General features: G+C 39.3%; 2 protein-coding genes across 2 annotated transcripts; one reads left to right on the top strand and one right to left on the bottom strand.

The window, feature by feature from the left end:
* Positions 1–251: 251 nt before the first annotated feature.
* On the bottom strand, positions 252–6,007 carry LOC139206817 (protein eva-1 homolog C). Its single transcript, XM_070836416.1, is given in 10 exon segments — positions 252–625; positions 1,813–1,893; positions 1,980–2,051; positions 2,135–2,278; positions 2,413–2,565; positions 3,253–3,376; positions 3,483–3,688; positions 4,616–4,685; positions 4,688–4,770; positions 5,989–6,007. Coding segments are annotated over 10 exon segments (1,326 nt in total).
* Positions 6,008–9,346: 3,339 nt separating this feature from the next.
* clic2 (chloride intracellular channel 2) lies at positions 9,347–15,489 on the top strand. Its single transcript, XM_070836875.1, has 6 exons — positions 9,347–9,669; positions 11,453–11,562; positions 12,123–12,248; positions 12,363–12,463; positions 13,308–13,489; positions 14,846–15,489. Exons 1-6 carry the CDS (start codon positions 9,616–9,618, stop codon positions 15,005–15,007), a joined length of 735 nt encoding a protein of 244 aa, XP_070692976.1. The 5' UTR covers positions 9,347–9,615; the 3' UTR covers positions 15,008–15,489.
* Positions 15,490–15,531: the final 42 nt, after the last annotated feature.

The following is a 15,531-nucleotide window of genomic DNA, read 5'->3' on the forward strand; positions in this document are numbered from 1 at the left end:
TGTTATTCTGTAAAATGCTATTGCATGCAAAATTAATTTAAAATAATCTGATGTTAATCTCAATAATGATTATAATTAACCTAGTACATTAAAATTTCATGTATTTTATACTCTATTGTTTAGAGTCACTTGGTCATGAGTGGCAAAACATGGATCAGGAGGCAAAGTTAACATTTTAATCTTAAGTGTAATACATTTCTGTGTTTAATTTCAGTCCATGGCAGCAGCTTCACTCACACATGTGACTTCTCTCAGTTGTTGTAGGTTTTAATCTTATGAATGGCATAAGGGCTGGAGTCTCGATGTGGCCAAATGTCTCCGTTGGGCAGATCCCTCGTCTGATCAACCATCTCTACTGTCAAAGTGGAGGGGCTGAAGATGTCCGATGTGCGGTAGGATTGTGTGAGGCGACGGAAGGACGATGTGTCCGAGACATCATCATCATAGAGGTCCTCAATGAGATCCTTGTGCTCTCTGCCAGATGCTTTCAGCTCATCCTTCAGCTCAGATACCAGATCTTTAACATCCCTCACGAGTGTGGAGCGTATACCAAACAGGCAGAGCAGGAAAACCAGACCAGCACAGATGCCGGAGACAAAGTACAGAGCCACTCGCTCTGGGAGATCTGGAAAAAGGCATGTGATGGTCACTAATCAAACTAATATCAAAATGTGCTGACATCCTAGCCTCTATTCCCCTAAAAGACTACAATGTTGTTTTCATGTGTATCATCCAATTTACCTCAAATTGCTCATGCTTTGCATTACAGCTGACAATTTACCAAAAAGTGCTGCAAGTTTTTACATCATTTAATGCACTTTAACTTCCCAAGCAGCCACAAACTCCACAACCTGCCAGTACTGTATGAAAATCAACTTGTTGTGGCCTTAAAGTTACTGAAAATAAGCAAAAGATCACTGGGAACATTAAGGTGTCTTTATTGTCTTAATGTTCTTAATTTTCCTGGTTATGAATAGCATAGAGTTTATTGGAAAAGCTTCTTGGACAGAATTTATTATTGCAAAAATGTATTTGATTTAATGTGTTAGTGGCATGAAAGTGTCAAAAAATAATAATAATAATAATTATTATTATTATTAATATTACTATTATACATCGCTTTTCAAAAACAAAGTTACAAAGTGCTTTACACAGTTAAAAATGGATTGATGATAATAAAACAGATAAGACATGTTATAAATAAAAACAGAAATAAAAATAGAGAGGTGGCAACATTGATAAAAGGTTTTCTTCAGAAAGATACATTTTAAGAAGTGATTTATAAGATTCTGCAAGCCTCAAATTGTTTTGGTTATTGTTTGTCTTAATGGACATGAATAACTGAGTCTTCCACCAACACACCATCCAGGGGAGTTTTGAAAAAAAAAAAAAAGTATAAATAAATAAATTCTGTTGCTGTTTTGTAACCTTGACAGTGTTTCCTATTTGATTACCTTTATTAAGCAACTTGCTAACCTATGTGTCAGTCGATTTTAACCAACTGTGATAAACTGAAAGGGGACGAATAACTGACTGAAAACAAACACAACACAAAACACAACAATATAAAAGACAAACTATGACAGAAAATGCTCAGCGATAATGCAAACTAGTTATGCAAATTCTGTCAAATTCTGTAGTTTTTCTCTTGCTGATCCATTTGGAAAGCAAATTCTTTCACCGTGTCTGCATCAACTGAAGACCAAAAGACATGTTAAAACACCTGAATGGCCCTTTAAATCTGATCCACAACAATCATGAGAAAAGTACATGCCAACCTAGCCTGAGGTCTGCAGGCATCAGTGCACATACCCAATATTTTTTCAATGATCTCCAGAGAGTTGGTTATGAGCACGTTTTGAGGCCTGTAGGTGGGGCCAGTGTACCATCCACCTGCAGGTGAGAGGGGTCTGGGCTCAGACGCCAGTCAAAGTCTGCAGCATGCAACAAAACCTGTGAATTTTCAGCATTACTCTCACCGTGTGTGTAGTCTGAGATCATGAAAGGATCTGTTGACCCTCGACCCACTTCTTCCAACAGATACCGGGGCACTGAAGAGAAAATGAGAGTTTTATTTTCATTGATGCAACAAACCATATTGTTCACAAACAATAACATCTGGTCTGTCTCTTACCACAAGTGAAGGACACCCGCAGGTGCTTCCTGGTGCCGGGGAAGCAGGGGTCCCCAAAGGTTTGAGTATCGGCCAGTACTGAGCAGTTCCCTCGGCCATGACACCTGCGTGACACCTTCCTCAGAGCAGAAGGTGACAAACACTCTGGAATAGATTGATTAATATTATGAGAAATCAGTTTAATATTGTGACACCAATTATTCTCCACTGTGTCTGTAAAACACATTTTTGTTGCAATATTTTGCAACTAGATTGCACTTAGGCGCCTTGTTTCAGACCCATGTCGATGTGTGATGCAGGGTCCTGAGGACAGTAAGGACTGCCGTGCAGCAGGTGTCCAAAGGTGGCGGAGTAGATGGCGAGGACAGTCTCATTTTTACACATCAGCCTCAGACGTTCGTTCTCACACACCAGTCTTGTGCGGTGGTGCTCTGAAAAAAACAGATGGCATGTATGTACACATATGGGTATTTTGATGAACATCTAGCAAGAGAACTTTAATGGACACGTAGCTTTAACAAAAATAAAAATAGAGATAATGTTAACTGTGATTGATTGTATTTCTCAAAGAGTCACTACAAGTTGATTTTCATTCACACTACTATGATGGAAAAAAAACATCATCCTGTAAGTCATTATAATGTGAAACCTTCTCATAATAATGATTAATTAGGTCATTATTTTGAGATTTGAGTTTTTCATTATAATTACAGGATCTACAGGAAACCAGTGGCTGCCTAAAAGGTAGGGAAAGATGCATTTAAAAAACTACAACAATGGTGGTTCTCAAAGCAACCATCACTGCCATAGCTTGTGAACTCAAGGTCCACTCATTAGTATTTTCCAGAGCTTTCTACCATAGCACACTTAAATCATTAGCAATTCAAGGTTTGTTTTGATAAAGCGCTATTTTCAAGGTCAAGAATGAACTTCCCATGCTTTACTATGGATGCCAATGGAAGTACAGTGTCTAAACACGGAAAACACATGATTTTGGTGTCTTGATACTATTAGTTTAAGTAAGAGTCAATCAATAGACTGACACAGAGACACGCTGACCCCTGCTGTTCTGCTTATATGATTGCCCTCATCATAAACATTGGACCTTAGCTGCGTACCTGGTCTGCACTTGTAGGAGACTAGAAGGTACTTGCTGGTGAGAGGACAGGGGTCCTGCCCAAACACTGGACTGAGGACAGGGATGTGACAGGAGCGGCGATCCTGACACTCTGACACCACTTTCTGCAAGGTAGAGAGAACTTGTTGACCACTACAGCATTTGAGGACAGCAGAGCACTTCAGTAAAACATAGCCTGATTTACATTCACCTCCCTGTGGCTTCATATACCTCGATAGCAACTGGGGAAGTGCATTCTGTATCCTCCTCCACAGTTATATTGGTGCTTGCAGAGGGGCACAGATGCTGATTAGGAACGCGTCGTCCATAGAAAGCTGATAGGACGGCCACAGACGTCGTGGAGGGACACTGGATGATGAGCACGTCTCCTTCACAAGCATGAGCCGTGTGGTTCTTCAGGATGGTGTGAAGATATACTAAAAGAGAACACAGAGTGATACTAATTTCACTTTATGTACCTACAGGCTGTGGGAGATCCCTTTTAAATTAGCATACACGGGTGGAAAAACATCAAAAGTGCAACAAAGGCTGATCTCAAACACAGTGGTTTAATGTGTCACTTACATCTCATTTAGATATATAAATAAGAAAAACAGAGGTTACAGATTTAATTTATTACCAACAAAACAATTATTTTCCCTTGTTAACAAAGCAGAAGTGGCTGGTTGATTCAGTTATTGTTGCCATAAATAAATATGAAGACCTTTATTGTTTATAACTGGCAAGTCAATCATGTGGCTTTTTTTAGTCCTTGCAGCTCGACCCTGGTTGTCGTTCGGGTGGTGTCCCAGTCACTGGGTGTAGCTCTCCAAGACAATATTTGGACCACACAAACAAGACAACAGAACATAGACAGTGAAGTGGAGCCTCCCCTCCCATATGCGCTTCCCGTTTTGCGAATGCGGGGCAGTACCAGGCACCCGCTGACAATGAACTATTATTAGGCTCTCTCAGAGCGTGCAACTGCACAAAAAATAGAAATCTCTGCAGTGGTCAGATAGAGAAGTATACTGCAATGCTCACAATGGAGGTGTTCGAGACAAAAGCTATCTCTGGCCGTGTCTAGACTGTTACCTCAGCCATCTTATTTTACCACCAGAAATCAAAACCACTCACAACTGTAGTTTATTTCATACTTGGGGAGTATCCAGCCATACCCCGATTCTGGCCTTTCAGCATGAGTTTCACCAGCTGTTTGAAAAGTAGGATGTGCAGAAAAAAATTAGGGGATGCTTAATGTCTGTCTCTTGAAATAACCCTTCACGTACAGTGAAAAATAACTAGTCAGCATTTGGACTTCCTCCTGGAAAACTAATCATTGATGACAAAAACAAAGCACTTACGAGAGAAATCAGGAGCCGAATGCGCAGCGTGCATCCTCAGGGCCAAAATAAGAGGTAAGAAGAGGCAGAAGAACTCCATGGCACTGTCATTGTGCATCTCCAGCACGGCAGACCCCGGGAGTTTTGTTGTAATGAGTTGCTGTCCCATTGACTGCCTGAGAGAGAGCGGTCAGTAGGTCAATGATGCCATTGTGTTAACAAGAAACAGCCACCTCCCTTTAACAATAAAAAAAAATCACTGCTTTGAGCAGAGCTGGCGGAAAAGTGCTGGCATTGCTGTGGCTAAGTTTGGGATGATGTTATATGTTTGGAGATGCATGTACATGTAATTTGTAGTCTTATTGTCTAATGCTCACCTGCTAGAAAGGTAGAAAGGCATGTGAAATAATGTAAATGAAAGAAGCAAACTCACTCAGACTATCGGCACTAAGTTTATTAAAAAAGATAACATTTTGGTTGTTCATACTGGAGTGTGACTGGTTGTGGCAGCTGAGTTGACAATGTTGTTCATAATTAGCTGTTTTATTTCCGATTGTGTGGTTACAAGATCAATACCACTTTCATGTAGCTGACCACAGATTTTAAGAAAAAAGGAGGTGAAGACACACACCCCTGTCTACATCAATGGAGCTGAGGCGGAGCGGCTGAACAGTTGTAGGTTCCTGTGAGTCAGCTTGACAGAAAACCCCTCGTAGACATCACAGAGCTCCACCCTGATTAAGAAAACTCATGAGAGAGAAACATACGAAAGAGACATTTACATGCCAAGTTCTTGTTAACTTTTACAGAGGAGTAATAGAAAGCATCTTGACTGGAAACAGCACAAATTGGTATGGGATGTGCTCCCTGGGGTGAGAAGACTCCAGGAAGTCACTGCCCTCAGCCGTTAAGAAATAGTTACAGCACATAAAGTCCTAAAACCAAGATTTTTTAAAATATCTTTTTCTTATATATCTTCTTATATATCTTATCTTATATCTTATTTAGTGAAGTCATAGTCACAGCTATTTCCTCCTGCTGCTAGTGTTTACCGAGGGTGTAGAAAGAGAACTGGACACAGCGTTGGAGGTGGGGCCAAGTTTATTCCTATAAAGGTTGCACAGTGGTGCATGAAGCAAAAAAAGTATAAAAAACTACCAGGTATAAAATTACTTGGATCACCAGAGACACCAGACTAACTTCCGGTTTAGCCTTCCACTAACTTGAATGGGGATAAAATTCCCCTAGAAGTTCGAAATATTTATATCAAAAAACTCTTTTTGGGCCTAATGGAAGCACCATTGTTGTAATTACACAGTCTGGCCACTATGTAATATATGCTACAAAGCCTGACGCACTTCCTGGGAGCCTTCACAATAAGCTTAGCTAATCACCTCCCAGGTCCAGGTTCATACTCTCATGTTGGAAAGAAAGCAAATGTGTGTGTGTGTGTGTGTGTGTGTGTGTGCGCGTGTGTGTGTGTGTGTGTGTGTGTGTGTGTGTGTGTGTGTGTGTGTGTGTGTGTGTGTGTGTGTGTGTGTGTGTGTGCAAAATCAGGACTCATTCTCTTGGCTGGGGTTGTCAACAGTGAGGGTCCTGTTTGTGGAGATAAGGCTCTTGTTTCCAGGAGGTCACTTCCAGCTGCTGCGTGTGTGTCCAGTGGAGATATGTGTCTCTCTCTACATGAGATAGACCTTTCCTATCTTTTTGTCTGTGGAAGAGGAAGTGAAAGGTCATTGGCAACTACTCCACTACTGCCAGTCTTTTCCAGGAAATCTCTTGTGATGAATATCCTCTCAGCGCAGCTTGTATCTATTAGTTTCAATTTATGATAAAGGCTCTGACTATAACCTGAATTCCTCTTTTTCTCACATCCTTTCTTTCTAAACCCTGTGTGACGGCTGTTGCCATAACAACCAAACACTGACTCAAAAAACATGTTAATTCATTCACCATTGTTGAGGACATTATCAGTGATTGTAGCTACTTGATGTTGGTGATGGTGAGTCAAACTGAATGTCTGAATAGGACTAGAGACACTCCCTCCATTGCAGTGGAGTGGATGTAATAATGTCAGCTGATATTTTAAAAGGAGATGGCCACATGTGTGCGTAAGTGAGAATAACACTCCCACCTCATACTCCAGTAAAATTCCATTCACCTCCCATAGGAAGTGTCATTAAAGTGAGTAATTATTCCTTAAAACAGTCTACTCTGGCCCTCTCTGAGGAGGAGTCGTACCACAGTGTGGAAAGGGAGATTAAACTTTGAGACAGTTGGAAAATCTCAGGTCCTAACCTCCCTAACATTTAAAAGGAAAGAGGAGGATAAGTTTTTTTCTACAGCTTTCTCAGCCACTGTTACTTTTCCTGTGATGGTTGAGTGTTATTCACCAAATTTCCAGGATTTGTTTGGAGTTTCAATGTGGGGGAGATGTGATGGGTTAGTTTCACATGGCACACAGCCATGTAAGAGAAAGTATGTGGCCCAGAGCCTCGTATCTTCTCCTCTTATAATCTGGGGTATTTTCTTTTAAAATTCCTTGCAATGTATTGCATAACCCTGTCCATGTTACTAGTTTGAATTTCTTTAGGGAAGTCTACACCACAGCATGGGGATTTCATCATAAAATCTCCCTTCTTCTTTTTACTGTAAATGATACCAAATTACAAGAAACACTAATACTGAACTGAGCCCTCGGCCCTCAGTCCCAGACAACATGTAGTCATGAGGTAAAAGCATCATACTAATTCATTTATTTACTAAGACAGCTTTCTTATCATTACCAAATACCACTGACAATATATTATCAGTGGAAAATATATCAAATTCCTTTAACTGTAAAGCATAAATATTTTTTTTAATACCATCTTCACACCTCAGTCAGTTAATCAGTAATCAAGTAGCCCTCATCTCCTTCAGTTTTATGCCCAAAATAGTGAGGGGATTCCCTTCACCATGATTCACCACATTACTGTAAACACCCCTGAAATGTCTCTGTTTTAAAAAAAATGGTAATAGCGGAAAACAAACAGTTTGCAAAATATAGACTATACGTGAAAGTAGAGATACTGCAATGTAAAACTACATTTACAAGTAGTCCTTTATTCAAGACTTTACTAGGGTGGACATATTTACACAATATCAGTAAAATAGTAAAAAGAATGACAGATAAACGTGATCACTATGCAGAATTAGTCATCCCAATGTTTATTCTGTTAGTGGAATATTATTAATAACCCATTTTAGCCTTTAAGCAGAATTTTAATGTTTTAGGTCTTCAGATTGAAACAAATTTTAATGCAACAAACAGGTACAAAAAACAGTAAATGCAGTAGTATCATAACATAGTAACATACTGCAGTAAACAGAGATTCTTATACATCTAAGGATTTACATCATTTGATATTTATAATATGGAATATGAGAAATATATGTCTATAATAATGAATGTGCAATAAATCAGTTTTCTCAAATGAAACAGCTGTAAAATTTGAATGAGATAAAAATGACGAAATATTCAAAATGTATCTAAACATAATTGAGAGTCCAGGAGTCTGCTAGCATGTCCGAAAATACATGTGGTAATGCAACAATACACTGCAGAACAATGGCCTGCATTTTATGCGCACAGTAATCAGCAAAGTAACCACTAAATATAGTAAATAATAATAAATAAAAATAGTAAATAAATGTAATGGAGTGGGCAGCATGGTGGTGCTGTGGTTAGCACTGTTGCCTCACAGCAAGAAGGTCCCGGGTTTGAACCCGGGGTGTTTCTGTGTGGAGTTTGCATGTTCTCCCCATGCTAGCGTGGGTTCTCTCCGGGTACTCCGGCTTCCTCCCACAATCCAAAGACATGCACATTAGGTTAATTGGTAACTCTAAATTGCCCGTAGGTGTGAGAGTGAGAGTGAAAGGTTGTCTGTCTGTCTCTGTATGTGGCCCTGTGATTGGCTGGCGACCAGTCCAGGGTGTACCCCGCCTCTCGCCCGAAGTCAGCTGGGATAGGCTCCAGCTCCCCCCGCGACCCTGACGGATAAGCGGTATAGAAAATGGATGGATGGATGGATGGATGTAATGGAGTGAAAGTGTTATTTTTAATATAAAGTATACAACACTGAATCACATAAAGTACAAAAAGAATCTTAATAAGTAAATGTACTTAGATCCTCTCTACAACTTACTATATTGTACTTCTTTATTCAGCCATAAATTGAGGAAAAAATAGCATTTTAAGAGAACATCAGGTGGCTTTTCTTGTGTCGAAAAGCACTGGAGCAAAGGATTGTTACATTTTTACTTCATTATTACAGCGAGATACACCCAATAATCATTATAAAAAGACACACATGTACCCATTATGAATTTAAACTGTATATTCAGGTATTTAATGTTGCACATTATTGAGTCAACCAGATGTGAAACTGAAGGCTACTTTCTGCCGTAAAAATTAGTTTAGGTGTCTTAGATGTCCCTCGGTACACAGTGGGTGCTTTGTTTTTAGTACAGCCTTCCTGTGAGAAGTGCTCATAAACTATTATTTACTCCATATTTAACAGTGTAGGAATGTGAGTGGACCAAATGAATTGTCTAAATTGGAGTGAGTCACAGAGGTTTATCAGTTCCTGTGTGTTGTAATATGCAAAAGATCCTATTTTAGGCTCCCTTCTCATAGAGTTTGGCTCTGGGTATATAAGAGTGTGTACCCCGCCCTGCTCTCTGGATCCTCCCTCTTCCCTGACTAGTAAAGTATGCTCAGAGCGATAGCCTCCAAGGAGCCCTCAAACAAAACACAACCAGCCGTGAGGTGTCACACTTTCTCCTGACATCCACGACCACGGAGACACTTGAAACCGGAGCAGCATTTCTTCAAGGGCACTGTTATCAGCTCTCACCTCCCAGATCTGTGGATTTTTTTTGGGGGGGGTGCAAAGAACCACTGACTCAAGGAGAAGCTTTGACTGGAGCAAGGACTTGGAATTTAAAGAAGTGAATTAAACTTTTTTGGGGGGGACAACATGGCACTTCGGCAGGACTCTGACAAGGAGCCGAGCATTGAGTTGTTCATTAAGGTCAGTCATTTCTTTTCAATTTCACCAATTACTTGGAAGAAGAAGTAGACTGCAACATGTAAGGGAAAGTCAGCTACACCTGAAATTCACTGCCAAAAGAATGTACAGACTCCACATGAAATTTCTCCTAATTTGCCTGTTTTACATCCTCTCTTTTAGAGGAAAAGATACATTCAAACAAAGGATTTGCTGCTCACTCATCCATATTGTAAAATGGCAGAGATAGACAGTATGTCGCTGTATGAGCAGCATCAATCAGAGGACAACTCTCATTTTGATGGGCGCCATCTACAGATACTGTGTACTACAGATGCTGAAGTGTTTGTATCCCTGCTGAGGGTCACAGCACAGTTTTTATCAGCGAACTCTGGCCACAGACTGACAGTCCACCTTATCACCGCACAGCCAGAAGGAGCGAGGAGCATGCAGGGTGACTGGCCCCAAGTCAGAACCAGGCACACCCACTTTACTTATGCACACATTCAGATATAGTCATCTATATCAAGAATATATATATATATATATATATATATATCAAGACTTTGTTGACTAATATCCACCAGGGCTTAAAGTTCTCAGGCACCATGTCTGATTTGAGCCATAGAGCAGTTTTAAATTCACATAATACATAATTCAATACATTGTACACATCTCCAAACGTCCAGACTTTTCAGACTCACAAATATTTCTTGGTTTAAACTTTAAGATACATCAGGATTGTTTCACTCTCTGAGTGCTACAACTCTACACAAATGTGTTTTTGTTAATTGCATCCATGCAGAGACACAGTGACCTCTGATATACAAAACAAGGTCAAATGAAGCTCAAAAACAATATAAGACAGTAAAATAGGCTATGCAGTAGACAGTACATTATGTCGCTTTGTAAATAAAAGCATTTAGTCATTAAAGGTATAGTTTGTCAAGTTGGGAAATGTGCATATTTGCTTTCTTGCTAAGATTTAAATTATAAGATTACAACCGCTCTCATGTCTGCATGGTAAACATGAAGCTACAGCCAGACAGTTAGCTTAGCTTGGCATATAGACTGGAAACGGGGGTCTGCTTAGTCCAAAGGTAACAAAATGCCTACCAACACCTGTAAAGCTCACTAATAAACATGTTATATTTCATTTGTTTTATCAATACCAAAGACAAAGTGTAAAACAACAAGTTGTGTTTTTATAGGAGGGTTATGTGCGGGACTGCAAGAAACCACCTCTCCCATCCAAGAAATTACAGAAGTCACACAAACCCCCGTTTTTACACTTTGGTTTTTGTACAGAGTAAATGAACAAGATCTAATGTGCTTTTTAGGAGCTGTAGAGGTGCTAGTAGGCAGATTTTGTTACCCTCGGTTTTCTCCCTCCAGTTTCACGCTGAGATAACGTAACCTGCTGCTGGCAGTAGGTTCCTATTTAGTATATAGCCATGAGAGTGATGTGGATGTTCTCAACCGACTCCCTGCAAGAAAGAGGTGAAGCAAAATTTCCAAAATCTCAAACAGTTCCTTTAACAACAACATACTGGCTAAAAGTGTGTTGTGCTTTAAACAGACTTTGTTGTCATGTTTGCAAGCTGAAGGAGCAAATTTTAGCATCTGTTGTTTTCTGTCACAACACAATGCCTCAATCCATCCACGGAGGCCTTGAAATGTCCCTCATCCTTCTCTTACAGCAGAAGGGAGGAGATGAGATATTGGGACTGCTTCAGGGGCTAAAGCAGGGCATTATTGGCTTGTGAAGCCACAAAACAAAAATGTTATAACTGTCTGTGTTTTTCAGGCTGGACATGACGGTGAGAACGTGGGGAATTGCCCCTTCTGCCAAAGGCTCTTCATGGTTCTGTGGCTGAAAGGAGTCAAGTTTACAGTCACCACCGTTGACATGAGGAAGTAAGAGCCCCTCCTCTGGCAAAAAACACTTCCTGAGCAGCTGCTCATGGGGACTTTTGCACAGAACTCTATTAAGAAGCAAACAAGAGAGAAATTGAGAAGTTTCTTTCAGTAATCCAAACCATTTCTCACTTATCAAAAGGTGTGTAGTTCATTCTGTGTAACAGAGTTTAGAGGGAGGAGCCCGGAAAGCCAAAGTGTACAAAGAGCTCTGTGTCGCTTTCAGACAAACACCTTCTTTAATTGAGGCTTTATTGTGTGAATTTCACGGGGTCATTACCAGTGAGCAAATAAGATCAGGAAACTTTAAAAGGATGCTGATATAATTGAGTGATTCAGAACACACACACACATTCACAGCAGGGCCCTTAAAACGCTGACCACTCCCAGCACTGTGTGTTTTTATAACTAAACCAACAGCCGATTTTGAAGTCATTAATCCAAAGTGCCATATTTGATTCTGACAGCCGCTCAGATAACAGTCTGATTGAGTGAATGTGTCTATAACCAAGTCAGATGTCCCCCTCTCACTGCCCTCCTTCCTCTTCATCTTTCTCCAGGAAGCCGGCTGAGCTCAAAGACCTGGCCCCCGGGACCAACCCTCCTTTCCTCCTCTACAACGGCACCCTCAAAACAGACTTCATCAAAATCGAGGAGTTTCTTGAACAAACACTGGCCCCTCCCAGGTATTGTTGTGCTTGATTATTAAACAAATATTACACCAAGTGTGATTTTGATGACGGCTTATTCTCATCAAACAAGCTTACTCCCAGGCTCCTCCTTTCCTCTCTCCCCTGCAGGTATCCTCATCTCAGCCCGCTAAACAAAGAGTCCTTTGACGTTGGTGCTGACATTTTTGCAAAGTTCTCTGCTTTCATCAAGAACAGTCCAAATAACGCATGTAAGTCTGGGTTGTTGTGACTCATTAAACATGTCTCATAATGTTTTTACTGATTCTTACCTCTATGTAGGTGAGATAAAATGCTTAGGAACACAGAGACATACGGCACATTTACTAAAATATGTATTCTCAACATCACAAGACTGACGTGGATCAAAGTAACAGTTCTGAGTTACTTCACAACCCATTTTACAATTTCCATTCCATACTACTTTATACCTCTACTCCACTATATTTGTTTATAGGACAGCTATAGTCAGGAGTTACCTTAATAGTTTATTTACTAAATATATAATCAGCTTTTGGACTAAAGTTCCCATCATTATAAAAAGTAACTCAATCTTGACTGAGTACATTAAAATGCTCTCACCAACAATAATCCTATAACCCTATAATATGATAAGAGAAACACTCTAACTGTGGTTATTCTGTATAACGAGTGCCTTTAGTCTGCTGATAATATTTATGTACTTTTACTTAAGAAAACATTTGAATGGACTTGAATGGACTTGCATTAAGTACTGAATGCCTATTCCACCACTTATCAAAAGAAAAAGTACTATGTACACAAAAAATGCTGCTTATATTATGTACTATATAACTGGAATATAATCAGTGATACATTGACTATGCAGCATTTTATGTTGTAGCTCTCTGAAATATTGTGGAGTAACTGTATAAAGTAACATAAAATGGAAACAATCGCGGATGTAAAGTACCTCAAAATTGCACTTAAATACAATACTAGTGCAAATGTACATGTATATTTTAATCTTACCTTACACTACTGTATACTATAGACAAACACACACACACACACGTCTCTGTGTTTCTGACTCTCCAGTCCATGAGAAAAACCTGCTGCGGGAGTTCAAGCGCTTGGACAACTACCTGATCTCCCCCCTCCCCGAGGAGGTCGACCACAACTCCAGAGAAACCATCAGCGTCTCCAAGAGGAAGTACCTGGATGGCGACCGCCTCACCTTAGCTGACTGCAACCTGCTGCCCAAACTGCACGTCATCAGGGTGAGACACATCAGTCGTGCTTTCAGTTTGAGGTTAATCTCGGGTATAGTTGTTTGTTTGTTTTTTTGGTGGAAAGTCACTAATTACATGTACTGAAGTATTCTACTTAAGGATAATTTTGAGGTATTTGATGCTTATCTTAACTGAGTATTTACATTTTATGCTACATTATACTTCACTACATTTCAGTATTACACTCACTTATTTGACAGTTATAGTGTAACATGTTACCTTTCATATTAAGATTTTACATTAAAAAAAACAGATGACAAGCCTATAAAACACAATGCATTATTAAAGATTAAACCAGTTGTTTCCAACCCTTTTGGATTGTGACTCCTTACAAACAGCTGCATCTAGTTTGCGGCTCTTATCACATTTCAGATGTCAGATGAGTTAAGTGAGTTAAAAGTTCCACCACAGAGAGATTTCCCCTCAAAATAAGGTCACATGGTTTTGTTTTAAACAACTACTCAAGACCTAAAGAGAAAAATTAGAGAGAGAAAAACAGTACAGGAAATACATTGAAATCGAAACTTTGTCTTTTCTTTTTCGCTTCTCCATTAATCATGTTATGACCCCCTCAGATTTAAAGGAACAGTTCAGAGAGGCCCCACCCGTATGTTAACCAGTCAACTAAACTACCCAACTTTATATGAAGTAGTTAAAACCAGCTACAAAAGTAAAGTGCTCTTCATGCTTTGATCACAATCAGGATTAACCATCTTATAATATAATATATGCAGTAATACTGTATCAGTCAGAGAGGATCATTTTCTGTAGAATGAGGACTTTCACTTTCATATTTTTCAGAACTTTTATTCAAGTAACATTTTCACTGCAGGACTTTTACTTGTAGGAGTATTTTGATAGTTAATATTTCAGTGCTGTACTACTTTATATTCAGAAATGTTTTTTTTATCCACAACATTAATGATTACATTAAAGTTACTAATTACTTCACATATTAAGAGCCTTACAATACTAGGGTTAGGGTTAGCAGTTTTTGAGTTTTAACATGTATTTGAACAGCACAGCTTGACAAAATCACTGCTATACTGTGTTTATATTGTGTATACTTGTTATTTCCTCAAAAATGTATGCAAACTTCTAGAATATTTCCATGTTTCCTGGTATGCAGGATGTAACCAAGAGTCTCATGTGACCAGTATCCATATTTAACAAATACACATCAAACTGTGCAACATAGTGAATGCATTTTACTTTAACTTGTAATGGAGTATTTTTTACATTGTTATATTGGTATTCTTTTTATCAGCTATGATTTTGATGCACCCGTTGTACTCTCTGTTTCTCAAAATGCTCAACTTTGATCTTCCTCTCCGTACATTTCAGGTTGCTGCCAAGAAGTACTGCGACTTTGACATCCCCGCTCAGTTCACAGGCGTGTGGCGTTACCTTCAAAACGCCTATGACAGAGAGGAGTTCAAACAGACGTGTCCAGCCGACATTGAGATTGAGAAGGCTTACATCGGCGTGGCCAACAAGAGGAAATAAACCTTTGACTCTATGTGATTCAAGTCCAATTTTAACACAATGTAATCATGCATGTTAACATCTGTAGAGGGCGCTACAACCTACAAGAACAAACTGTGGCAATGAATCAGACACTATTCCACCTTCACCTGTTGTTGCAGTAAGACTTTGTTTTATTGGTTGTATGTATTGACTGTTTATCCATAGTCACTCACAGACAAATGGTGTGTTCATGCCACATTAAAAAAGGCCAAAAGTGCAATTGACTGTTAATGTAAAATGTTTTTTGTTTATAGTGTAAATATAGATATTTTTCCACACTTTTTCTGATCAAGACACCCTAATTCAAATATATGTGATTGTTTTAGTGTGAGCAGCAGCTGCAGAAATCTTTACAAACTGTTCATTTTTACGCAAAACATCCAATACACCTCTGTATCTTACCCTGTACGAATACAGTTTGATATGATTAAATTGTCTCACTGTCACACTAATAAAAAATATCCCATTCATTTGTCATAATCTCGATTTTTGCCTGTCTTTGC

This window comes from Pempheris klunzingeri, chromosome 9 (assembly GCF_042242105.1).
Source record: "Pempheris klunzingeri isolate RE-2024b chromosome 9, fPemKlu1.hap1, whole genome shotgun sequence".
NCBI lineage: Eukaryota > Metazoa > Chordata > Actinopteri > Acropomatiformes > Pempheridae > Pempheris > Pempheris klunzingeri.

Coding starts and splice junctions, on each gene's coding strand:
- clic2 (XM_070836875.1), top strand. CDS start 9,616: ATGGCACTTCGGCAGGACTCTGACAAGGAGCCGAGCATTGAGTTGTTC. Junction 9,670..11,452: donor GCATTGAGTTGTTCATTAAG/GTCAGTCATTTC, acceptor TGTGTTTTTCAG/GCTGGACATGACGGTGAGAA. Junction 12,249..12,362: donor CAAACACTGGCCCCTCCCAG/GTATTGTTGTGC, acceptor TCTCCCCTGCAG/GTATCCTCATCTCAGCCCGC.